Source organism: Hemicordylus capensis, chromosome 4 (genome assembly GCF_027244095.1).
Source record: "Hemicordylus capensis ecotype Gifberg chromosome 4, rHemCap1.1.pri, whole genome shotgun sequence".
Lineage (NCBI taxonomy): Eukaryota > Metazoa > Chordata > Lepidosauria > Squamata > Cordylidae > Hemicordylus > Hemicordylus capensis.
The window spans coordinates 50,885,969-50,911,207 of record NC_069660.1 but is presented as its reverse complement, the minus strand read 5'-3'; the positions used below and the strand labels follow the sequence as shown (position 1 = coordinate 50,911,207).

The 25,239-nt window shown below is 43.1% G+C and overlaps 1 protein-coding gene across 6 annotated transcripts in view; it reads right to left on the bottom strand.

Moving 5' to 3' along the window:
• LOC128325369 (chitinase-3-like protein 1) overlaps positions 1–23,212 on the bottom strand; it is a 44,831-nt gene extending 21,619 nt beyond the window's left edge. For 3 of the 6 annotated variants that reach the window (XR_008307404.1, XM_053251083.1, XM_053251087.1), the window contains exons 1-4: positions 22,536–23,212; positions 21,751–21,872; positions 5,109–5,224; positions 3,739–3,852 (exon numbers count right to left, since the gene is read on the bottom strand). Coding sequence is in view for 5 of the 6 variants with exons in the window: in XM_053251083.1 (XP_053107058.1) it covers positions 3,739–3,852; positions 5,109–5,181 (187 nt within the window). In the remaining variant the exon portion in view is untranslated. The other 3 variants (XM_053251086.1, XM_053251085.1, XM_053251084.1) reach the window with 3 other exon arrangements.
• Positions 23,213–25,239: the final 2,027 nt, after the last annotated feature.

Genomic DNA, 25,239 nt, shown 5'->3' with positions numbered 1-25,239 from the left:
TGTGCATTCTGCTCAAGAGGGCTGGATGTGGGTGACTGTGCATAACCAGCTGTGTGACTCTGATGTGCTTGCTTGCATGCATGCAGAACCTCTGAATTTCTGCCTTCCATGCCTGATTGGTGGTGGCCACTGATTAGGACAGTGGTGAGACAGTGGTGAGAACCCAGCTACTTTGCTTGCTGACTTGCCAGCATTAGCCACCTTGCCGGCCTCCTTCTCTTCATCCAGGCTTTGCAGGGACTCACATCTTTCCCGTGTCTTTCTGTTGCTGATACTCCAAAAGAGGTCATTTAATAGGGATATTTTTAATCAGAAAAGGTGTATACCAAGGCTATTGTACACCTATAGTAACACCATTTTGTCTTAAAGGCAACTGAAACTGACAAGGTTTCCATCCACTTTTTTAGTTTCATAGAGAGCAGAGAAGGGAATGGAGGGATAAACAAGCAGGTGAGGAACAAGGTGTGCCTCTGAGTGAGTCCAAACCAGACAATAGCGCTAGTCAGTTATCACCCAAAGATTTTGCAGATATCAATTGTCTTGGAAGCAAAAAATAAATAAAATGTGATAATACATCACCTGGGGGGGAAATGGGACAACAATGGGGAAAACGTGGGATTTTCGTAGTTTGAGATGAAGATCATTTGGATTCTCAGGGATAAGTAAGTCATATTGATCTAGAGAAGAAGGCTAGTGTAGAAGCACCACCAATCAGACCACTGGTTCAATTGTGTCTACATGGACTGGCAACAGCTCTCCAGAGACTCACGAAGAAGGTCTTTGCAGTCATCCTTCCTGAGATCTTCCAGGAGATACCAGAGACTGGATGTGAGACCTTCTGCAAAGCAGATTATCTACTAAGCTATGTCCCTCAAATAACTATTAAAAGGTCGATTCATTCCACTGGTATCTGATGTAGAGGACTTCATTTCAACATCTATCTAGGAATACAATTTTCCAATAGTATCCTTTTTTCCCCAATAGTATCCTTTTCAAGTAGAAATATAATAATTTCAAAATTCTGATGTTCAGCCATTTCATTAAGCAAAATAGCTGGAAGATGATTATTTTTAAAAAAAAATCATGCTTTGTTATTAACAGTAACTAGTGTGTAACCAAATTCTAGTGATGGAAGGCCAGAATAGAATCATCACGCAGCACAGAGTTCTAACTAAAGTGCTTGGATATAATAGCTATACATTAAATATGGTTTGCTGAGCCATCAGGGCTGTGCAGTCCTCAGGGACTTAAAGAACACTTCTGGGGGAAGAGGAGATTGGTGAAAACTGTTCTCTGCATGTGAGCACCTGTGCAGTGGGACTTTGGATTACTAAACACTGCTGAGGCACTTTGCAGACAGCACCTCCACAGTGTTAGTCAGGATGTCACCCAGAACTGCATGTTATAAGCAGAGCTGCAAACTTTTATCAGTTACTTAGATCAATTATTTGCAGCCCTTTACAAAACTATTGAAAAGCCAACCCAAATTAATCAGTTGAGATATTTTAAAAATAATGTTAATTATTGTTAAAGTTAAGTGCTTGTAAAAGCAGCAGGTGGTCCTAAAAGAGACAATCTATTTTTGCTTCTGTGTAGGAGAAAATAGGGCAGTTCACACAATTGGTACTTGGGTAGGAGACACATTCTTCCTAAGTTCGAGAACTGAGCAACTCCCATTTTTTGGACGTGTGTAAGTGTAAAACAAGGTAGGAGGCAGGGAGCTTGGTCGTTTGCTGGGTAGGGCAAGCCCATTGTAACCAGAGTCTGTCCCCAGCAGAGGCGTAACTATAGGGGGGGCAGGGGGGGCACGTGCCCCGGGCGCCATCTTTTCTGGTCACGTGGGGGGCGCCGCCATGACAAAAAAAATTTTTTTAATTTTTTTTTAAAAATTTTTTGTTAATACAAATGTTTCCTGCTCAGTGCAGCAGCACTGCAGCAGTCAAGGGAGCATGTCGGCGCCCCCTCCCCCACGAGCGGTCCCTTCCGCGCCGCCCACGCCCCCCCATTGCTTTGCTTGGCGGCGGGCACTTGTGAGGAAAAACCTAAGTATAATGTAGTATGTTGGGGGGGTGGGGGGGCGCCATTTCAGTGCTTGCCCCGGGCGCCGTTTTCCCTAGTTACGCCTCTGGTCCCCAGCTTTGGAACACGGTAGGAGGAAAAAACCTCCTACCCAGCTGGGGCTTACCAAATGATCAAGCACCCCACTTCCTACCTTGTTTTACAGCCACACATGAACACAAAATGGAAATGCACACAGCTCCTGAAATTGGATAGGACACATCTCTACCCAAGTACCAATCATATGAACTTCCCTAAAGCCTTTTAAACATGGCATTTGCTCAACATATACTTTTTAAAAAGTATTTTAATTGGTTTTAAATGGTTTTGTTTTATATTGTTTTTAGCACTGTGTGTTTTTATGTCTTTTTAAAAGTGGTTGTACACTGCCCAGAGCCTCTGGATGGGGCAGTTTATAAATGTAATAAATAATAATAACAACAACAAAAACAACAAAAACAACAATGACTCGATGTCTGGATAAAACAAACCAGTCAATAACACCTGTCTGACTGTGTAAACAAGAAATAATAAGAGCACCTCAACAGCATAGGGGCCACAGAAATCACCATCAGCCAATTACAAAAAGCAGCTTTACTGGGAACAGCCTATATTTTGCGACGATATCTATAATAACCAACAGTATTGATGATAAAATTCAGCCATCCCAGGTCCATGGGAAGGACTCGATGTCTGGATAAAACAAACCAGTCAATAACACCTGTCTGACTGTATAAACAAGAAATAATAAAATAAATAGATAAATAAATAAATAAATAAATAAAGTAAAATAAAATAATAAAAACAAAAGTACACCTTTTCCTTCAACCACTGACAAACCACTGACTAGTCATATGCAAATTTATGCAGACTAAATTACTTAACTGATTAATAATTAAAATTCATTTGGATAAGATTTCTTTAAATGGGTGGATGATTAATCCTTACCTCACCCACTGATTCTTCCCTGCAAATATACTGGTTTAATTAAAACACTAGTATCCCATCATTCAGGACCAAGTTCTCCAAAGTGACTAACAAAATTACTAAAATAAATAACCTATGTATAATCAGAATCACAATAAAAGAGTATGTGCCATCAAACTAAGCAGCAAACAGATTAAAATCACAGATTAAAAGCCTTGCAAACAAGTACACTTTAGCAACATGCTTAAAAACAAAAAGGGTAGAGTCCTCCTGATAATGTCCTATGAGAGGGACCTCCGGAAGCTGTGGTGCCACCACAAAAAGGTCATCATAGAATTTTGAATTGAAAGGGATCAAGGTGTTCCTCTAGTCCAACTCTCTGCTCCCTTTGATGGTGAGGATGAAGGTGATGAGGATGGCTTCCCCTCAGTCACGCTCCAGAACTTCATTCAGCTACGAAGAAATGATCAACTTACATGGCAAATTTACCTGGCCAGTCTGGGATAATTTATTACTTTTTTAAAAAATACACAGATGATTCTATGAAAACACGGTGAAAAGTACACGGTAGGGAAAGATTTGCTGCTTTTGATAAACTATACCTTTTTTGTTTTTAAAGGACTTATTTCATTTTGCTGTAAAGACATCATGACCATGCTTGAACTGGCAGGAGATTTGCTCTTGAAAAGACCTGCTCTTACCTTTCTAAGAGGTAAAATGTATGGAAATAATTACTAAAAACTTTCTTCTTACCTGTATATTGACAGTTTGGACGCCAGAAGTTCACAGAGTTTTCGGTTCCAGTAACATTTATACGCTCAAATTTATTGCAGAATGTATATGCTAACTTGCCTTGAGCTGTTTCCCCTGCAAGACAGACAAAAACATTTATGAAGGTGTAAAGCTGCCTTCTGTTGAAACAGACCACTGACCTGGCTAGCTCAGTATTGTCCTTTGCAGCCAGTGGCTGCACTTCTCCAGGGTCTCAGGCAGTGGACCTTTTTTCAGCCTCTCAGTAAGTTTCATGCCTGAGTGGAGATTATTTTAAACCTAGGTCTACCCACTTCATCACACTGGCTAAATTAAACGATTAAAAGTCCAAGATAACTACAATGATCACTAAATCCTTTTAAATGGGAGGAAAATTGGAGGAGCAAATAAAGCAACTGTGGGTAGTTCGCCATCTTGGCTCCTGTCAAGAGGTCTGCTAGCATAATCTCATCACTCAGGCTGACATCCTGACTGGCAAAGTGTGCATGTAAACAAGGAGGCTGTTCACATAAGCAGCCCTACCCAGGCTTGGGCAGACCTACCTGGGTACGGCTGTTTGTGTGAAACGCTACCTCATTGCGTAGCCCAGGAATTTTCCTTGCGCTTTTCCCTGGGTAAAAGGCTACAAGCTCAGCCAGGTCTACCCAGGTCTCTGGTTGTGTGTCTGCATGCAGCCCAAGCAGACACAGAACTGGGTGCCTAGAGCGCCGAGCTTGAGGGGAAATCCTTCAATGCACCATACTCCTTGCATGGTGCATTTAGGCATCTCTGGAGACTGGGCTACGTTTTCCTGACCTCTAGAAATCTGCACTGCACAGAGCAGCACAGATTGTGTGGGTACACACACCGCATACCACACACAAGGATCCAGATCATCTAGGGGGGAGGTAAGATCGATCTTGCCTCCCCACCACCCCTGCACACACACACACCCTTCCTGTGGGCTGCAATGGTCATGTGAACGACCTCAAGAATTGAGGGAATGTGACGAAAGCCTTCATGCAACTCCCCCTTTCCCTGTATGTGCATTGTTGTGGAAGGGACCTTGGAGTGTAGAGCGCTCCCTACACTCTGGGAGGGCTCTGTAAGATGAGGAACATGTCACTAACCCTCAGCAGCATGTTTCCAATCTTGCAGAGCCCATCTAGAGTGTATAGAATTCAAGTCCAGCACTAATGAAGCCCTGGTCAGATGATGTAACTGGTTTCTGACAATGAAACTCTTAGAAATTTCAAAAGAGAAAGATCGACATTTCCCCCCTACTTAATTGATAGTCACATTTTATAAATACCCTGTTACTTTGTCTGAGTCCAAATTCATTCTACTAAGCTACTTGAAAGATATTAACATACGTTTCCTACGTTCAGCTGTTCCACCAATCAAGAAGCAGAGTAGGACTAGGAGTCCTCGTGAAAAGCCCTCCATCACTGCTGAGACCACAAAGCAGGGACAGATTCTGCAAAGAAAACTGATAAAATGATGCAGTCTTTATCAGATTGAAAAAGGTGGTATTTGTGTGAGACCTGCGGTCCATTCACACGTTATGTTCAACACTTGTACAACCAGTGTAGAGTGTACATAGGTAAGAGTTCTGCACACATTATGTTGAACGCAGGTGCAGAAATACACTTCTATCTGTACCATGCATTTGAAGGGTCTGTATCCAGGTTCCTTTTTTTAAAATGAACACAGGTACAGTCATTCACACAAACACATGTATGAGTGTACAGATATCTGTACACTCATATAGCATAATGCCTGAATTGGGCTCTCACACACATTTCCCACCGGGGTATCATTCCTACCCAACAAAGGCTTGCTGCTGTACTCAGTGAAAGAACATGATTGTATATCTTGATATAACATGAGTGAAAGCGCTACAGTTCATCAACAAGAAGTTAGCAGAAGCTAGATATCGCAGGACACTTGTGTACATCTTGATATGACATGAATGAAACAGCTACACATCAACAAGGAGTTCCAGAGTTCTAATGGGACTAACTTAAATTAGAAAGGAGATATAGAACGTATATAAGGTGTACAATGAATCTGATGTTCAACTGCTGGAGGAGCATGTAGAACTGAACATGAGTGTCCTGATGCTGGCACCATATCATATATTATGGGGTCGTTCCAGATGACAAAAACTGTGCAACATGAAGAGTGTGTACAAGTCATAAGCAAGAGCTTACTCAGCAGCCACAAACTCCTGAAGGCATGCATCTGGATCTCATGGGATGGTCAGATGGGCAGCAGGGACCTCACACATTTCTGTCGTGCTAGCTGGCTCTTGCTTTTCGTAAATAACCCACCTTTCCCCCCATTTGCCAGAAAAGTACTATTGAAAAGGAATGGTTCTCCTTTATAGACCTTCTTTATTGCATATAAAAGGGTAGGCATTCATTCAACAGGATTCTGTTAAAAGTAAATGTTTTGACATAAAGACATTTAACATTCAATGCTAGGCGTTTAACAGTGTCTGAACCGGCATTCCTATATAGCAAAGCTGAAACTCTTCCAGCCAATCACCTGAAATTGTTGAAAAGCACAGGGGAGAAGAGATAAGAACACTTTCCCGAGCTTAGCACTAACAAGGAGGAATGGGTTATATTATATCTAACAAGAAAAGAAATGGGTTATTCCTGGAAAGCAAGAGCTGGCTGGCAAATGGCACTGCAGAAATGCAGTGAAGTCCCCAACGGCACCTGACCAGCCCTGAGCTCCTGCCGAGAAAGAAGAGGCAGGCCTTCAGGAGTGTGTACAGACTGAGTAAACTCTCACTTCCAACTTGCATGTAAGCTGTTCATGTTGCACAGGTGGTTTTTTTGTTGGTTGGTTTTGCTGTCTGGAAGGACCATGGTGATGTGTCATGAGCAAGAGCTGTTGGACCTAAGCAGAGGCGTAACTAGGGAAAACGGTGCCCGGGGCAAGCACTGAAATGGCAGCCCCCCACACATGCCCCCCCTCCACTCCCCCCAACATACTACATTATACTTAGGTTTTTCCTCACAAGCGCCCACCGCTGCCACCAAGCCAGGCCACTGACTGGCTGCCAGGCGCCAGCAAAGCAATGGGGGGGCGCAGGCAGTGCGGAAGGGACCACTCGTGGGGAAGGGGGCACCGACGCGCTCCCTTGACTGCGGCAGCGCTGCTGCACTGAGCAGGAAACATGTGTATTAACAAAAAATTTCAAAAAATTAAAAAAAAATGGTCATGGCGGCGCCCCCCACGTGACCAGAAAAGATGGCGCCCGGGGCACGTGCCCCCCCTGCCCCCCCTATAGTTACGCCTCTGGACCTAAGCACAGAACAAGTACAGCAACCACGGTTGGTGATGCTGGATGGCAGTGCCAGTTATCCTTCTGCTTTGTTGGTGAGGGGGGGTGATGGTTTCCCACAGTCTCCCAAAGGACAGCAATCATTAATACCTTCTTTTGTCTCTATAAAGCACTAGGGGTGTGGGTGTGGGCAAAGCCCCTTAACATCCATATATAATTAAATATATCCTCTAACTCTCCAGGCTCACCCCCCTCTTTGCTGATATTTCCCCTCTTTGCTCGTCTCACCACTGCCACTCTTCCTTCTCCCCAAGGACTGGTCCTAGTTCAGTCCTGGCCACTGGGAGCCACCAACTCCTGGTCAGCCTCAGGGTACCTCTGAGCACATGCAAAGCACCCCTTCCCTGCCAGGAGGCTGCTGTGCCTCCCAGCAGCAGCACTGCATGGAGGCGCCCCCCATGGCCAGCAGGTCCAGTTTGCTTGCCTGCCTAAGTCTACTAGTCTTGCTGGAGATGCTTCAGTCATTTGGAGATGCTTCATTAAGAAAGGCACTACGCAGGTCAAAAACAGCCTCAGTGGGGTGGCATTCCATTGAACAAGCACAAGCAAGCAGAGACATTGATCCCAGAGTGGGAGCCATTGCTGCTGCCTCTGCTGCTGCTAAATGTACATACAGGTCCCAGAAGATATATAAGTAAATAAGAGAACCGTAATTTACAAATTTCTAAGAGATTCATGCCCAGTGGGATTTTGTTTTCAAAATGCTTTCAGCATTCTGGGACACTTTTAGATTAGTGCTACATTTCTTCAATAACAATAATTTCTTATTAGAATATACACACATCATGGTATTTCTTCATGGAAATAAATATATTTTTACAAGTACCTTTTAAGTTACAAGTACATACATTTTAAGAATGCCCTTTTGAGTTCATTCCCCCTCTTCCCCAGTGAAAACTGATACTTAACAAATGTCCTATGCCTTCTCTTGCCTCAGGCAGCCTAGTCCTCAAATCCACGTCTCCCACACTATGCTTTTAGATATACTTTCATTGCAGCTTCATGTATGGAGTTAAGTTATTATTTTTTAAAAGCCTGACTTGCTTACTTATCTTTAAGGGGTCCCAAATGACTCCCTTGTCCAGGGCCCCCAGAATTCTAGGGCCCCCACTGAGAATAGTCTCTCTGTTCTTGGTGGTGTTCTCCCTAATCATGTTAGGGAGAAGAGTTTAGCTTATCGTTTTTCTTGATATGCTGTTTTTTTATAGCCAGGGGAAAGCTTTTTATGGGGGAACACAAAAGAAGGAAAGGTACCACCAAGTTCAGAAGGACACCAGCATGGCTATTCAAGTAGAAAGTAACAAACTATAAAAGGGAAGACGTCTTCCTTCAAAAAATGAAAGTCCTGCCAAAATGAAGATAACAGAAAGGAAATAAACTCTGGCAAAGGAAATGCAAGGAGACAGTAAGGGGTGCAAAAAGAGAGTTTGAGGAATAGATAGATGATAGACAGATAGATAGACAGATAGACAGATAGATAGATAGAATTTTATTACAGTCTATCGACCAGCAAAATACAATGCAGAAAATACAAAATGCCTTCTATATGAAGCCAATAAACTGAACAAATACAAAAGAAACTAAAAACGCTCATAAGTAAGGATGAAAACATGGCTCAAGGTAAAACATAATCCAAGTAAGTCAAGGAACATATAGCTAAAAGGGAGCAATAAGGAGAACAACAAAATCTTCTTTAAATATATCAGAAGCAGATAACCTGCCAGGGAGGCGGTTGGACCCTTAGATGATGAGGATATGAAAGGGATTATTAAGGAGGATTTGGAGACTGCAGAAAAGCTGAATGAGTTCCTGGCATCTGTCTTCATGGCAGATAATACTGAACACATACCTGCACCTGAACCAAGCCTCTCAAGGTTGGAGGCTGAATTTGAGGTGACAAGCAATGATGTTCTAAACCAATGGTTCTTAACATGGGGTCTGCCAGATGTTACTGAACTACAACTCCCAGCATCCCCAGCCACAATTGTAGTTGTAGTTCAGCAACATCTGGCAGAACCCAGGTTAAAACCACTTTTCTAAACTTTCTTGAAAAATGAAAAATTAACAAATTGCCAGGGCCAGATGGCATCCACCCAAGAACTCTAAAATTGAAATTGCTGATCTTCTAGCAAATTTGAAATTGCTGGTCTTCTAGCAAAAATATGGAACTCGTCCCTACAATCAGGTGCTGTACCACAGGACTGGAAAGTTGCCAGTTTAACTCCAATTTTCAAAAAGGGATCTGGGGGAATCTGGGAAATTACAGGCCTGTTAGCTTAACGTCTGTGTTGTGTACATTTATTTGTTTGTGTATATATTGCCCTTGCTAAAGTGTCTCAGGGCACTTTACATTAAAATTTTAAAAAACCACAATTGATGGAAAGCACACTTAAGGACAGAATTATTAAACATATAGAAGAACAGGTCTTGCTGGTTCTGGTCACCGTATCTTGTAGAACTAGAAAAAGTGCCGAAGAGCACTTCGAAGAGTACAAAGCACTTTGAAGAGTACCAAGATGATCAGGGACCTGGACCACCTTCCTTATAAGGCAAAGCTACAGCATCTGGGGCTTTTTAGTTTGGAAAAAAGGTGACTATGGGGAGACATGATAGAGGTATATAAAATTATGCATGGAGTAGAGAGAGTGGAGAGAGAGAGATTTTTCTCCCTCTCTCACAAGGCTAGAACTGGGATCATTCTTTGAAACTGATTGCCAGGAAATTTAGGACAACAAAAGGAAGTACTTTTTCCACACAGCACGTCATTAATCTATGGAATTATCTGCCACAGGATGTGGTGATGGCCACTAGCTTGGATGGCTACAAAAGGGGCTTAGACAAATTCACGGAAGATAGGTCTATCAATTGTTACTAGTCTGATGGCTACAACCACCTCCAGCTTCCGAAGCAAGATACCTCTAAATACCAGTTGCAGGGGAGCAACAGCAGGCCCACATCTTTTGCCTGTGAGCATCTGGGGGGCCACTGTGGGAAAGAGGATGCTGCGCTAGATACGCCATTAGCCTTATATTCTTTTGTTAACATTTCGGTATGCCAAAAGTGGTTAGAGTGCTGGACTAGGACCGGGGAGACCCGAGTTCAAATCCCCATTCAGCCATAAAACTAGCTGGGTGACTCTGGGCCAGTCACTTCTCTCTCAGCCTAACCTGCTTTACAGGGTTGTTGTGAAAGAGAAACTCAAGTATGTAGTACACTGCTCTGGGCTCCTTGGAGGAAGAGCGGGATATAAATGTAAATTAAAAAAAAAAAATCTTTACCCTGAGTGATAAATCCAAGGAAAGCTTTACCACTTGATAGCACTGGTTATATAAATTGTCCCTAAGAAATACAAGTTCTTCACAGACTATTGCTCTGATAACTTTTGTTGAAAAGCAGAAATACACACACACACACACACACACACACACACACACACTGCTGCTGCTGCTACTACTAATTTGGAGAGCATATATTGGGTTATTTCTACATTTCTAATTTCATTTATGGTAGCTCAGTTTCTACATACGCACCAGTTCCTGGGCAGCAAAATCACTGATGACTTCAGTGTTGCCAGAGTGAAGCCCAATGCCAAAGAACAGGTCCTTAAATATGTGCATTCTAGAAAACTTGATGGAATTTGATTCGTCAATATTATGCTGCAAGATAAGAGGGGAAATGGGAAGATTTCTGCCATCTCTAAAGCTCATTTCAGTATCAGGGTCCAAGTATCAGACCTGGAGAATCAAATGATTATCTCTTTCGTTCTTTCTAAATAAATACATTAAACAAACAGACTGTATAAAAGCCAATGAAGATATTTGTATTGGCAGAATATGGAATGGAAAATCTCTAAATTTTGTACAACTGCAGAAGGTCTCAGTGACCTCTTATTTCACAGGGCTGCTAGTGTTCCAGATTCACATGTTGTTCTAGTGGAGCCAACACTTTCCACAGATTCAAATTCTGCACATAGATGACTTTTCAGACATTACAATAGAAGCCAGCTAACCAAATTTCACACTGGTAAACTCATTCAGGGTTGAGTAAGTGTACCTGAACTTATTCCAGGAGTTGGGGTGAAATCCAGTTTTATCGTAGTTTGTTTTCTTCCTGTTGTAAGCCATTGTGGATGTTCATTGCAAGCAAAATGAGGGACAGAAATATTTCTAAATAAATTGCTCTTTATTATTTAACTCCCACCCCATAAAAACTATTAAGACGCAGCTCATACATTACCAAGACAACATAGTTGCTGCTTCCTTGTGGTTCTATCCTTCACCACTCCAGTAATGTATAATGTGGAGAGATCTCATTCTCTACATACAAGTGCATCCTACATGTATTTATGTTTGGAGTGTGCAAGCTAAATGCTTGAATTTTGCTGACTGACTTATAAGGGTATTAAAATAGTCAAAGTACTTCCCATAATAGGAATAAATACATAAGTAGATGCTTGGTACACACATTGTCCAAATCATATTAAGCAGTACCAATACTGTTGCTCAGTAGTACTATTCAGGATTTGCTCTACAAGACTCCTTACTGTAATTACAGTAGGACTACTCGGGAGAAGTTTAGTCTGGATGCTGCCCACTGATATTAGAAAAAAATTAAAATGGGGTGTTTTTCCATTCATTATTTGAAGCCCAGGACTTGAAATCTACCTTAGAAGAGTAATCAGAAGTAGCTATGCCACACGTATGATGGCAAATGCAGGGATGGAGCAGTACCCACTCCAAATCCTTGAACCAGATTTGAAAAGGTTTGAGGTTGTGGTCATGAGCAGCCCTACCCGGGTAGAGCAGTGCTATCCTGGGTAGGGCTGGTCATGATAATTGCCAAGATCGGGACTTATCCAGGTGCTCTTCTGCAAGTAGACCAGGGCATTTTCCAGATTAGACCCTGGAATGGGGTCATATCGTATCTCGGAAGTGTGCTTCCACACTTCCTGCATCATGACTCTGCAGTCCCTACGTGGACAGCAGGGTGCCGTTCACATTTCCAATGCCTTGTTTCGAATTTAATTGCTGCAATATAGAGCTAGGACTTTGTATATCCGGCGTAAGGAAGTTGCTGTTTTTTCAGGTTGTTTGTTTCTACAAGACTGCTCCCCCTGCTGTTTATGTTTCAAATGTGACTTGCCTGAATGGCTTGCTGCTGTTGAGCAGCTAGGCTGGAAAGCACCCAGGTTTTGTACCTGGACTAGAAATGAGGTAGAAGGGAGCACACCCTCCTTCCTCACTGCCTGGTTGTGTAAAAGCTCTGGCTGCTGGCAGCCCAAGCTTACAAAGAGTCAGGCAGAAAGAGAGTACTGGCAGTGGGGAATCCCCCAATGCATCACGGCAGCCCTGGATTAACCATAAGGCAAAGTAGGGCATCAAAGGAAGAGGGGCACCACAGAGTTTTCCCCCTTCCTATCATGCCCTTAACTCTTTCACTGAACATAAGAATAGCCCTGCTGGATCAGGCCCAAGCCCCATCTAGTCCAGCATCCTGTTTCACACAGTGGCCCACCAGATGCTGCTGGGAGCCACAGGCAGGAGTTGATGGCATGTGTTCTCTCCTGCTGTTACTCCACTGCAACTGGAACTCATAGGCATCCTGCCTTTGAGGCTGAAGGTGGCCTACAGCCCTCCAACTAGTAATCAATGATAGACCTCTCCTCCATGAAGCTATCCAAACCCATCTTAAAGCCATCCAGGTTGTTGGCTGTCACCATATCTCATGGCAGAGAATTCCACAAGTTGATTATGCGTTGTGTGAAAAAGTACTTCCGTTTGTTGGTCCTAGATTTCCTGGCAATCAATTTCATGGGATGACCCCTGGTTCTAGTGTTATGTGAGAGGGAGAAGAATTTCTCTCTCTCCACTTTCTCCACTCCATGCATGATTTTATAGACCTCTATCATGTCTCCCAACAGTCATCTTTTTTGTAAACTAAAAAGCCCCAGGTGTTGTAGCCTTGCCTCATAAGAAAGGTGCTCTAGGCCCCTGATCATCTTGGTTGCCCTCTTCTGCACCTTTTCCAGTTCTACAATGTCCTTTTTTAGATATGGTGACCAGAATTGTAAGCAGTACTCCAGGTGTGGCCACACCATCATTTTGTATAAGGGCATTATAGTTCCTGAATTCCATTCAGGAACAGGTATATCCTCTATATCCTCTGCCGTGAAGATGGACATAAAGAACTCATTGATCTTCTCTGCAACCTCCATATCCTCCTTAATAATCCCTTTCACTCCCTCATTGTCTAATGGTCCAACTGCCTCCCTGGCAGGTTTCCTGCTTCTGATGTATTTAAAGAAGTTTTTATTATTCCCCTTGATGCTTTTAGCTAAATGGTCCTCAAACTCTCTTTTCGCCTCCCTTATTGTCACCTTGCATTTCTTTTGCTCCCTTGCATTTCACTGCCACACTCAACTTTAGTTGATTTTTTGTAATTATTTTTATCTGCCATGTTCAACTTTACTCTGCATTGTTAAAAAAAAAATTTCTTTGGCTCGGTGAGCGACTAAAGTTTCGAGAAACTACTAAACTATGTATCTGAAGTAAAAAGTCATTGAAATTACTGTAAAGTGCAGTAAAAAATATTCACGTAAAAGATGGTTATCTGTTATGATGTCTGACCTTGAAGAAGAAATATTTTTGTCAATTATTCCTTCTGTTGCGGCTCTATATTTTTGAAATTATAGCCAGTGGAACTATTTTGTTTTACCTTTAAAAAAATCTAGAAGAAAACTTTTTAAAATTTAAATAAATATTAAGGTATAAATAAATAATTTGCTTGAGTCTTAATGTCTTGTCAGTTAAGCAATGGAGGGGGCCGAGGGAGGGCACCATTGTTAGGCTGTGCTTAGGGCATCAGTTGCCCTTAATCCGGCCCTGCATCACGGTCCTCATGTGGTGCATTGTGGGATCTTGGATGATGCAGTCAAGTTTTCCCCATCCTCCCTGCCACTGCAGGAGTGCTCGTGTACTGGTTGTGTGGGTGCATGGTGGCGCCAGGAGCAGTGGGAATTATGGGGCGGGGGGAAGACATGTAAGTTCCTCAGCGCTCCCCAGCCCCAGTAGCTAAGGTTGTGTGAATGAGCTTTATTTATGTAATTATAGTGGCAGCCAGGAATGTAAGTCTGAAAATGATACATAAGAACATAAGAGCAGCCCTGCTGGAATAGGCCCAAAGCCCATCTAGTCTAGCATCTTGTTTCCCAAAATAGCCCACCAGATGCCTCTGAGAAGTCCACAGGCAAAAGATGAGGACATGCCTTCTCTCCTGCTGTTGCTCCCCTGCAACAGGTATTTAGAGGCATCTTGCTTCTGAAGCTGGCCTATAGTAGAAGTCATTGATAGACCTGTCCACCATGAATTTGTCTAAGCCCCTTTTGTAGCCATCCAAGCTAGTAGCCATTCTCTCACCACATCCTGTGGCAGAGAATTCCATAGAGCAGCAATCTCTCAGCACCAACATTTGGATACACCTACATAAGAACATAAGAATAGCCCTTCTCCAAAGTTACAGGCAGGAGTATCTCCCAGCCCTACCTGGGGATGCCAGGGAGTGAACTTGGGACCTTCTGCTTGTTGTTCTTCCACTGAGCTATGGCTGCATCTCTAAGGGGAATATCTTACAGTGCTCACATATAGTCTTCCATCCAAAACCCAAAGAGGACCTTGTTTTCCAAAGGGAACTTGGGAATGCTTGCAATCACAAGACCAGATCTCCCCTGGATGATGGAATCAAATACTATTGAGGGCCAAGCTTCACATTACACTGAAATTCTATAACTGGGGCTCCCAATGTGATTTTCTTCTTATAAAACCAATGTTCCTTTGGATCAGGAGCTTGACATAGGGGTGCGCATCTGATTCACTCCCTCACTCCAATTCTCCAATTGTTACTAGCCTCAGAGTGGGGGAACTTGTGGGTGCAAAAGTTATACCCTCTTTTTACAAAAGAAAACAGCAGTGTGAGCTCCCATCACTGAGTGCTAATGTAATATGTAGCTTGGCTCTCAGAGGTTCAGGAGAATCAACAAAGTCAGATGATGATGGACAGTAACGGTGGGCGCATTTATCCTAAGGCATTGGCCCGGAGAGGTTAAGGAGAATCAGCAAGACCAGGTATTAATAGAGAGCAAGGGTGGGGCCATCTATCTGAAGTGTACCTCAACAGCTGCCCAGCCTTGCAAGATACTACTGTCTCGTTACTGATGAACTGTACATCTTGTTCAAAGCTATTATCTTGTTCATTTGTCAGAATAACCTGTCCTTTGGAGGAAAAGGGCATTGCTGAACAAAGCAAGTGGGAGAAATTTTATCATTGACTTTGGAGCCTATGTTGTGCCAGAGCTCACAAAGTAAACAGAAGACATCTGCCATCTTCATCAGCTCAGTAAATAAATACCCTCAGAACTGTGAAGGATGAGAGGAACTAATTCTGTTTCCAACTGGATAATTACTATGTTGGCTCTTCACTGTCCAGATCCAGATTTTTGCTGTATCGTAAACTTTCCTTTTATTTCAGAATCAATCCCAAGTCAATCAGTTAAAAATTCCATACATTTAAATGAAGCAACATGCTAATGAATAAGAAAAAATTAGTATATATAGTCTCTCTCACACGCGCACACACACACACACAAAACACACAAACAACACACACACACATGTCAAGGAAGTCCAACACATCTGTGTTGGACTTCAGAAGAGGGAACTTCTGAAAGGTAACTGAAAAGGAAAGTCAGGAGGGTCAAATCACTCCAGAACTTATTTAAAACCACAATAATAGATGCCTAGTTGGAATGTATCCTAAGAAGGAGGAAAGGAACCACCCAAGTTCAGGAGGATGCCAGCATGTCTAACTAGTAGAGTGAGGGAAGATATAAAGGGGAAGAAGACTTCCTTCAGAAAATGGAAGTCCTATCCAAATGAAGAGAACAAGAAGGAACATAAACTCTGGCAAAAGAAAGAATGAAAGGAGACAATAAGGGATGCAAAATGTTTTTGAGTAGCATATAGCTAGAAGTGTTAAGGGGAATAACAAAAACTTCTTTAAATATATCAGATATAGAAAACCTGCCAGGGAGGCAGTTGGCCCCTTAGATGATGAGGGCATGAAAGGGGTTATTAAGGAGGATAAAAAGACTGCAAAGAGGTTGAATGAGTTCTTTGCATCTGTCTTCATGGTGGAGGAGAAACCCTCTATGGAACTGAGCTTCTCAGGTTCAGAGGCTGAAGAACTGTGCCAATTTGAGGTGACAAGAGAAGATGTTCTAAACTGTCTTGAAAAACTAAGAATTAACAAACTGCCAGGGCCAGATAGCATCCACTCAAGAGTTCTGAAGGAATTCAACGGTGAAATTGCTGATCTCCTAGCAAAAATATGCACCTTGTCCCTACAATCAGGTTCTGTACCAGAGGACCAAAAAATAGCTAGTGTAACTTTGAATTTCTAAAAGGGATCCAGGGGGGATTCAGGAAATTACAGGCAGATCAGCTTAACTTCGGTGCAGGGTAAATTGATGGAAAGCATACTAAAGGACAAAATTGTTAAACATATAGAAGAAAGGGCCTTGCTGAAATAGAAGTAGCATGGCTTCTGCAAGGGCAAGTCTTGCCTCACATAGGAACATAGGAAGCTGCTATATACTGAGTCAGACCATTGGTCTATCTAGCTCAGTATTGTCTTCACAGACTGGCAGGGGCTTCTCCAAGGTTGCAGGCAGGAATCTCTCTCAGCCCTATCTTGGGCAGACCCTGCTTAGCTAAGGGGTCAAGTCATGTTTTTGCTACCACAAGACCAGCTCTCCTCTCCTCTCACTAACCTTTTAGAGTTCTTTGGGAGTATCAACAGGCATGTGGGTAAAGGTGATCCAGTTGACACAGTCTACTTGGACTTCCAAAATCTTTTGAGAAAGTTTCCCACCAAAGGCTCTTGAGTAAACTTAGTAGTCATGGGGTAAGGGGACAAGTACATGTGTGGATCGGTAACTGATTGAAGAACAGGAAACAGAGGGTAGGAATAAATGGACAGTTTCACAATAGAAGAAAGTAGGAAGTGGGGTCCCCTGGGATCAGTACTGGATCAATGCTCTTTAAATTTTTCATAAATGATCTAGAAGTTGGGGTAAGCAGTGTAGTGGCCAAATTTGCAGATGACCCTAAACTATTTAAGGTAGTGAAATCCACAACAGATTGTGAGGAGCTCCAAAAAGATCTCTACAAATTGGGTGAGTGTGCGACAAAATGGCAAATGCAGTTCAATATAAGCAAGTGTAGAGTGATGAACATTAGGGTAAAAAAACCCAACTTCACTGGCCAGGAGAGAGATCTTGAGGTCATGGTGGACACTGGACAGCTCATTGAACGTGTCAAATCAGTGTGCAGCAGCTGTGAAAAAGGCCAATTCCATGCTAGGGTTCATTAGGAAGGGGACTGAAAATAAAATGCTATTATTTGCATGCCCTTTCACAAATCTATGGTACTGCATACAGTTTTGATCACCATATCTTAAGAAGGATATTGTAAAACTGAAAAGGTGCAGAAGAGGGCAACCAAGATGATCAGGGCCTGGAGCACCTTCCTTATGAGGCTAAGCTACAATACCTGGGGCTCTTTACTTTGGTAAAAGAGGCAGTTAAGAGGAGACATGATTGAGGTGTATAAAATTATGCATGGAGCGGAGAGAGTGGAGAGAGATAAAGTTTTATCCCTCTCTCACAATGCTAGAACCAGGGGTCATAGGAACATAGGAAGCTGCCATATACTGAGTCACACCATTAGTCTATCTAGCTCAGTATTATCTTCACAGACTAGCAGCGGTTCTCCAAGGTTGCAGGCAGGAATCTTTCTCAGCTCTATCTTGGAGAAGCCAGGGAGGGAACTTGAAACCTTGCTCTTCCCAGAGCGACTCCATCCCCTGAGGGGAATATCTTACATGGCTCACATGTGGTCCCCCATTCAAATGCCACCTAGGTAGACCGTGCTTAGCTAAGGGGACAAGTCATGCTTGCTACCACAAGACCAGCTCTCCTCTCCTCTCTCATCCCATGAAACTGAAGGTCGGGAAATTTAGGAACAACAAGAGCAAGTGCTTTTTCACATAGCACATAATTAATCTATGGAATTCTGTGTCATGGGATGTTAGTTAGTTATTCGATTTCTATACCACCCTTCCAAAAATGGCTCAGGGTGGTTTACACAGATAAATAATAAATAAAAATAAGATGGAACCCTGTCCCCAAAGGGCTCACAATCTAAAAGAAACATAAGACAGACACCAGCAACAGTCACTGGAAGTACTGTGCTGGGGCTCGATAGGGCCAGTTACTCTCCCCCTGCTAAATAAAAAGGATCACCACATTAAAAGGTGCCTCTTTGCCAAGTTAGCAGGGGTTAGTGGTGATGTCCACCAGCTTGGATGACTTTCAAAGTGGCCTGGACAGATTCATGGTGGGCAGGTCTATCAATGGCTACTGGTCTGGTGGCTGTGAGCCACCTCCAGCCTCAGAGGCACGATGCCTCTCAGTACCAGTTGCAGGGAAGCAACAGCAGGAAAGAAGCCATGCACTCACCTCTTGCCAGAGGCATCTGGTGGGTCACTGTGTGAAACAGGATGCTGGACTAGATAGGCCTTGGGCCTGATCCAACAGGGCTGTTCTTATGTTCTTATATCATTGCTTCAATTATAAGAGATTAAATATTTAATTAGGTTGAAGCTGTATTAACAGCTTCAACAACTGGCAGAAGCATAAACTATGAAAACATGATTGTAAATTCGGGATCTTATCTAAGTTGTCAAAATCATTAGAGAAATTTTTCATTTTTTTCAGACAAGGACTTAATGGAACAAGCCAGAAATACTGTATTGGTCAAACTAACACGTGTAGACTTTTTTTTTTTTACAAAAACCTCTCTAAATTCTATTACATAATATTTGATTTGAAAACTCAAAAAGAAAAAAGAGATGTGATTCAATGAAACAAAATACAAACAAAAATATCCAATGGGCATTTTTTATTAAAAAGATTATTCCAGTTCCCCATAGCATAGATTACAGTGAAAATGATTACAAAATATCTATGTAATAATTATTGACATGATGGAAAATTAACATTTATTGAAATGTATTTGATTTGCAGAAAATGATAAGTATTGGCACTGCCAAACAAAAGGAGTTTTTTGTTACATGTAGACAGATTGTAACAGAGCTGTCACATTTGGGGGGGAAAGGTATCCATCTTAACAATGACATATTTCATTACAGTTATCATTAGCTCCCACTGTCGAGGGCTCCCACTGCTTTTTCAATAAGGTTAAAAAAGGAACACTGTAAAAAATATCATGGGATCTCATCTATAGATGCTGGCAAAAACCAGGGTATTATTTGTGAAGTACTGAAAGACAATGCCAAAGCCAAAAAGGGAATGGTTTGATAAAACCTGGGAACAATTACCTTAAAGTAAAGACTCTGCCAGCAGGGCTCAGGTGGCTTACTCCCTGTGCCACCAAGCTAGCTCAGTGGTAGAGAGCATCATCAGCCTGATCTCTGCTATGCCACACCAGCACCCTTGAGATGGCCAGAGCTGGTAGCCCAAATGATCTGAGGAACCAATGGCTTTCAATATCATCGACCATGGTCTCCTTCTGGACTACCTGAGGGAGTTGGATGTAGGAGGTAATTTTTTTACAGTGGTTCCGCTCATACCTCTACGGTAGATTTCAGATGGTGTCGCTTGGAGACCTTTGTTCTGCAATGTGAAATTTTTTATATGGTCTCCCTCAGGGTTCTATTTTGTCTGCTATGTTTTCTATATCCACATGCAACCACTGGGTGAGATAATCAGGGGATTTGGTGCAAGGTGCTATCAGTACACTATCAGCTAAATCAGTAAATGGCATAACATCCCTAAATGCCTGCCAGGGGTCACTAAAGGGCTGGATGAGGGATAATAAACAGAATGAATCCAAACAAGATGGAGTTGCTCATTGTAAGGAGCCACAATTCAGGAGATGGGGTAGATCTGCTGCTTCTAGAGGAGGTCACACACACACATACCCAAGAAGGAACAGGTACACAGTATGGGAGTACTTCTGGATCCAGCCCTCTCTCTGATTCCTCAGGTGAGATGAAGGCCTGGAGTGCTTTTTATCAGCTTTAACTGATATGCCAACCGCACCCTTTTCCTGAAGAGAGTGACCTTAAATTCACATGCTGGTAACCTCAGGCTGACTACTGCAAAACACTCTGTGCGGCTGCCTTTGTATGTACTCTGAAAACTGCAAATGCTGCAGAATGTTGCTGCCAAGTTGGTTTTTGGGATGTCCAAAAGAGACCATATTACTCCTGAAAGAATACACAGGCTATCAATCAAAGGAGGATCGTCAAAGGAGGTTCATCTGAGGGTGATTCAGAGGCGAACCTTCTCTATACTTGCCCAGGGACCTTTACACACATGGCTTTTAGCTCACATCCCCTCCGGAATGGAGGGTGTGAGTCCACATATCAGCTGGATTTACCCTGAAGTCCCTGAGAACTATCAGGGACTAGTACACATCCAATTCTGCTTTTCCCCAAATTACTGCTGTGCATTCCAGCTTGGCCCAAATTATGTCTGGGGTTAAAAAAAAAATCTTCTATTTGCGACAGCTTTTTTTTATTTTTAATCAAGCTTTCTGGTATGCTGCAGGACTTCTCCTTTGATGTGTGGATTGGCCATTGGCAGTAATTCGGCATCTTTTAAAACTCCTTGAAGGGGAGCTTGACAACGGTGTTGAGTATGGTCTGTTCTGAGTGATTTGCAATTGCAAGCACTGGGGGAGGAGGGGTTGTGGTGGATTGGTGAAATTCTGTGGAAGGAGTCCAGAATGGGAGGGGGAGGGAGAAATTCCTGAGTTTAACACAAGCACAAACTGCAAAATGTGGGTCTTCCTATGCTTTGTCTTATTGAAGCCTGGTCACCATAAGAACATAGGCTTTGCATATGCAGAATGGAGACTACAGCTTCAATGTAATCTGAACCCCTTTTGTCTGAGCTGATTCGATGAGGCTGCATTTTACTTCATGATAGAGAGAAAGCAATGGTTTCTACTTTAAACTTCCCTGCCTCTTAAATGGTCTGGGGTGGGGGTGGGGCATGAGGTGAAGATTCAGCAGGTTTGGGTTAAGCATTCTGTTGTTTGATCCAGCTGCTTGGCAACTTGTCATGCCGGTCTTCCATAACCAGCTGTCAAACTATCAAAACAAAACAAAAAGCTCTCTCACCTCCTCCTCTGAGATGTGATCTCATTTGGAGAAAAAAGCTGGAACAAGCTGCGGGAAGGCACACAGGAAAAAGATCTGCAGGGATTGCAGAGAGGAGCCGACTCTATGTCAACTGTCCATATAGTCCCCCAAATTAAACAAATACTGCGGGGTATCTGAAGATTAAACATCTTCAGATACTCTGCAGCATGAAGCCATGTCTGAATAACTTCCAGGGGCTGTGGGACACACTTCCTGTTGGCATTAGAGCTGTTCCATCCCTGATGGCTTTCTGGAAACCCCCTTGAGACTTTTGTAGTAGGTGGTATACAAAGGCATTAAATAAATAAAAATGCTCTTCCCTTCTGTAGCCTCCTAGACTAAGTAATCCTAGCCACAGTGTTCATTTGTGTTACCTGGTGAATTACCAGTCGCTGCTTGCACATTCCAAAGTGCAACATCCTTCGAAAATCCCGATCCTTTGTCATTCCAGATTATGACAATGTCTCCTTTTTTCAACAGAGATTTGAGGACGCACCTATGGACATCAGAAGTTTTTGCATATGAGTTCTAAATTGGTCTGTAAGAGTGCTGGCTTACATGCTTACATTAGAATCAGAATCATTTTATTTATGCCCGTAAGCCAAACAAAATTAAAACCTCAGACAATTACCAGGCATAAATATACAACATAACATAACTATAAAATACACAAACAGCCTCATAAAACCCCATGACGAGAGGTTGTGCTTACATGTTGTCAGAGGCAGTGACAGCTACTGTATGCCATTTATGCTGGCTATGTCCCCTGATGAAAATGTCAGCATCAAGGGGCTGGCCCAGCCAGGCCTGTTCCACCCCATCTCTCTCTTGCTGCTCATTCCCATCCTATTCTCACACTCCCAGAAGCAGAGGTGCATCTAAGTAATTTTGGAGCCTGGACCTAAAGGCTTCTGGAGCGCTAGCCGCCCAGGATTTTTAAGGTAAAGGTAAAGTGTGCCATCAAGTCAATTTCTGTGACCACACCACCCAGGACAGACTAAAAAGGATTTGGGGGCTGTGGAGGCCCTGGACCTTGGCCCGGAAGTCCATGGGTAAGAGCACCTCTGCCCAGGAGCCAGTGAACAGCAGGAGGAGGGGAAGGCAAGGCAGCACCTCGTGTGCAGCCTCCCCCTCCTCTCTTCTGCTGCTGCATACTCACAGGCATGCTTAGAAGGTAGCAGGTAGTTGGGGGTGCAGCAGGCAATCAAGGCGATACTTGTAGGTGGTAGAGTTGGGACGCCTCACCACCTCGAGATTCAGGTGCTGCTTGCAGGGGCCACCTCACCCCACATCATTAGTAAGCCACCTTAGTCAGCAATATGAATACAAACACTGAAAACTAGAATATATAACAGATTTTGCTTCTACATTCTGTTCCACATTAACAACATATACATGTTGAAAAAATATTATGCATCACACCTTCACTTATCTACCATAATAGCTGGTGTACAAACATTTTTGTGGAACACGAGAGTCAGCTTAGAGACAGAAGAGAAAGAGACCTAAATGCACCAGGGAAAAGAGGGCTCCTGTTCAGTGCCTAACTGAGAGATGTCAGGCCTTAAGTCTCCCTAAGTCATAGCTTCTGACTTCAGATTCCTTCCTCCAATGACCGATTGCCAATTCTCATTACATAGTGGTTTAGGAAAGGCACACTGCATGTGCGTAGAGGTTCTTTTCTTACTACCATTACTGTTGGTGTTTATGGTTATTTATCTTTCCCTTTGGGGAAAATATGAAGTACTAGCCGACCCCACACAGAGCATCTGTGCACTCTTTCGGGGCGGAGGTTACCCCTTCCCCCCACACCTTCTGCCCCAGTCTCCGCTTCCAGGCCCAGCCACCTCTCCTCCCCACCACCACTTCTGCCCCCCCACTTTCTCCCCACCCCCGCCCGGCCTTGCCTCCGCGGCAGGGCCCGCCACCACCTCTGGCCTCCACGGCTGGGCCCGCTGCCACGGCAACCAATTCTCCTGGGTGCACCTCAGACAATCAGGCCCGTCTTCCAACCAGCCAATCAGCTGGGCGCTGAGACGCACATTCCAAGGCACACCCAGGAGAATTATATATATAGATTCTAGCAGAGTGCTTGGGAAAGCATCCTCTCCAATTACAGAGTGTGGAGTCTAGTTGTTGCAACTATTTAAAGGAACACGCATGGAGATCACTGTAAAATCTAAATTACTTAACTAGCTTATTGGTGAAATACAGCAGAATAGGAGAGTCCTAATCCTATCTAATAGCTACATAATGAATACAAAGGGAGGGAGAGAGATGTTTCCATCTTCTCTCTAGAATACTTTGTACCTTCCCAAAAGGGAAAGGGAAATAATCATAAACCCTTACAATTACTACATCATATCTTGCAGAGTTAGGGGAGGAATGGAGAAGAAAATATTGAAATAAGAAGAGGAACTGAAGGGGGAAAGAGGGGATTGAGTCTAAGGAGCATGTGTAAAAGGAAAAAATCATGGAAGCATGAAGAAAGTTTTTTTAAAAATTAAAGTTACATAGGAAGCTGCCTTATACTGAGTCAGACCATTGGTCCATCAAGCTCAGTATTGTCTACACAAACTGACAGTGGCTTCTCCAAGGTTGCAAGTAAGGGTCTCTCTCAGCTGTATCTTGGAGATGCCAGGGAGGAACTTGGAACCTTCTGCATGCAAGTGTGCTGATGCTCTTCCCAGAGTGACCCTATCCCCTATGGGGAATATCTTACAGTGCTCACATGTATCCCATTCAAATGTATACCAGGGTGGACCCTGTTTAACAAAGGGGACAATTCATGCCTCCCAAGCTATAGGGGTAGTAGGGGAGAGTGAAAGGAAACAAGGATGGCACAAAAGGAGGATGCATCCATGTCCTATAAGGACTGTGGATACTTGCTTTCCACATTCTAAAGCAGCCTGAATGCCAATTGCCAGACCCAGTCCAGGGTGGTTTCCAGACAGTGAGCTTTACACCACAAAAAGTGGTGTAAACTGTGATGTTGTGTGGTACCGATTAAAAACTGCCTGTGAAATCTGCTGCTTCCTACACCGGGCAAATACAGCTATGTTTTTGCAACGCAGATGCGGTGTTATAGGGCTGTAATGCAGCAATAAAACACAAAATAAGGCATCGGAAATGTCAACGGCACCTTGCTTACAACACATGGACTGCGATGTCAAGACACAGGCAGTATGGAAGGACACTTAAGGCATACATTGTGACACTGCGGTAGCGTGTAATCTGGACAGTGCCCCAGGGCACTTGGATCTTTGTTCCCCTGAGTGTAGCATTAAGAGATAAATCCAAAAGTAAGGTTTGAAAGTATTCTCTTCAGGCTACCATAAATGATGAATGAGGGGATGGTGAGGAGAGACACATATAGGAAAATTAAAACTAATGCATTGAACTTGCCTGTACTGCTGAGCATCAGGAGGTGGACTGTGGCGAGGAATTGCTACGTTCCCTAGGCTTTCATAGCCTGCTGGACATACCATTTCAAATATTGCACCAGCCTTCTTTGCTCCAGTATCACGATCGTCCCAAATAAGCCTGGAAATGCAAAACAGCAAAAGATATGCAAGAACAGGGCTTGTGGCACTTGGCCAGTCCTTTCCTGCTGCCTGGTATTGTGACTGCTAGATCAAATCCTGCTGAGGAGGAGCCATATTAATAATTGGGCACACTGAAGTCCCCAGGTTTGTTTGTTTAAGTATACACTGCTTTTCTAAAAATATTCTTATGCAAAGCAGTTTACATTAAAGAATAAAACATAAAAACAAAAGATATAATAATAAGCAAAGAAATCCAACAAAATTCATAAGGCAAAAGAGGTAGGCTAAAATAATATAAAAGAAGCAAGCATAAAACAT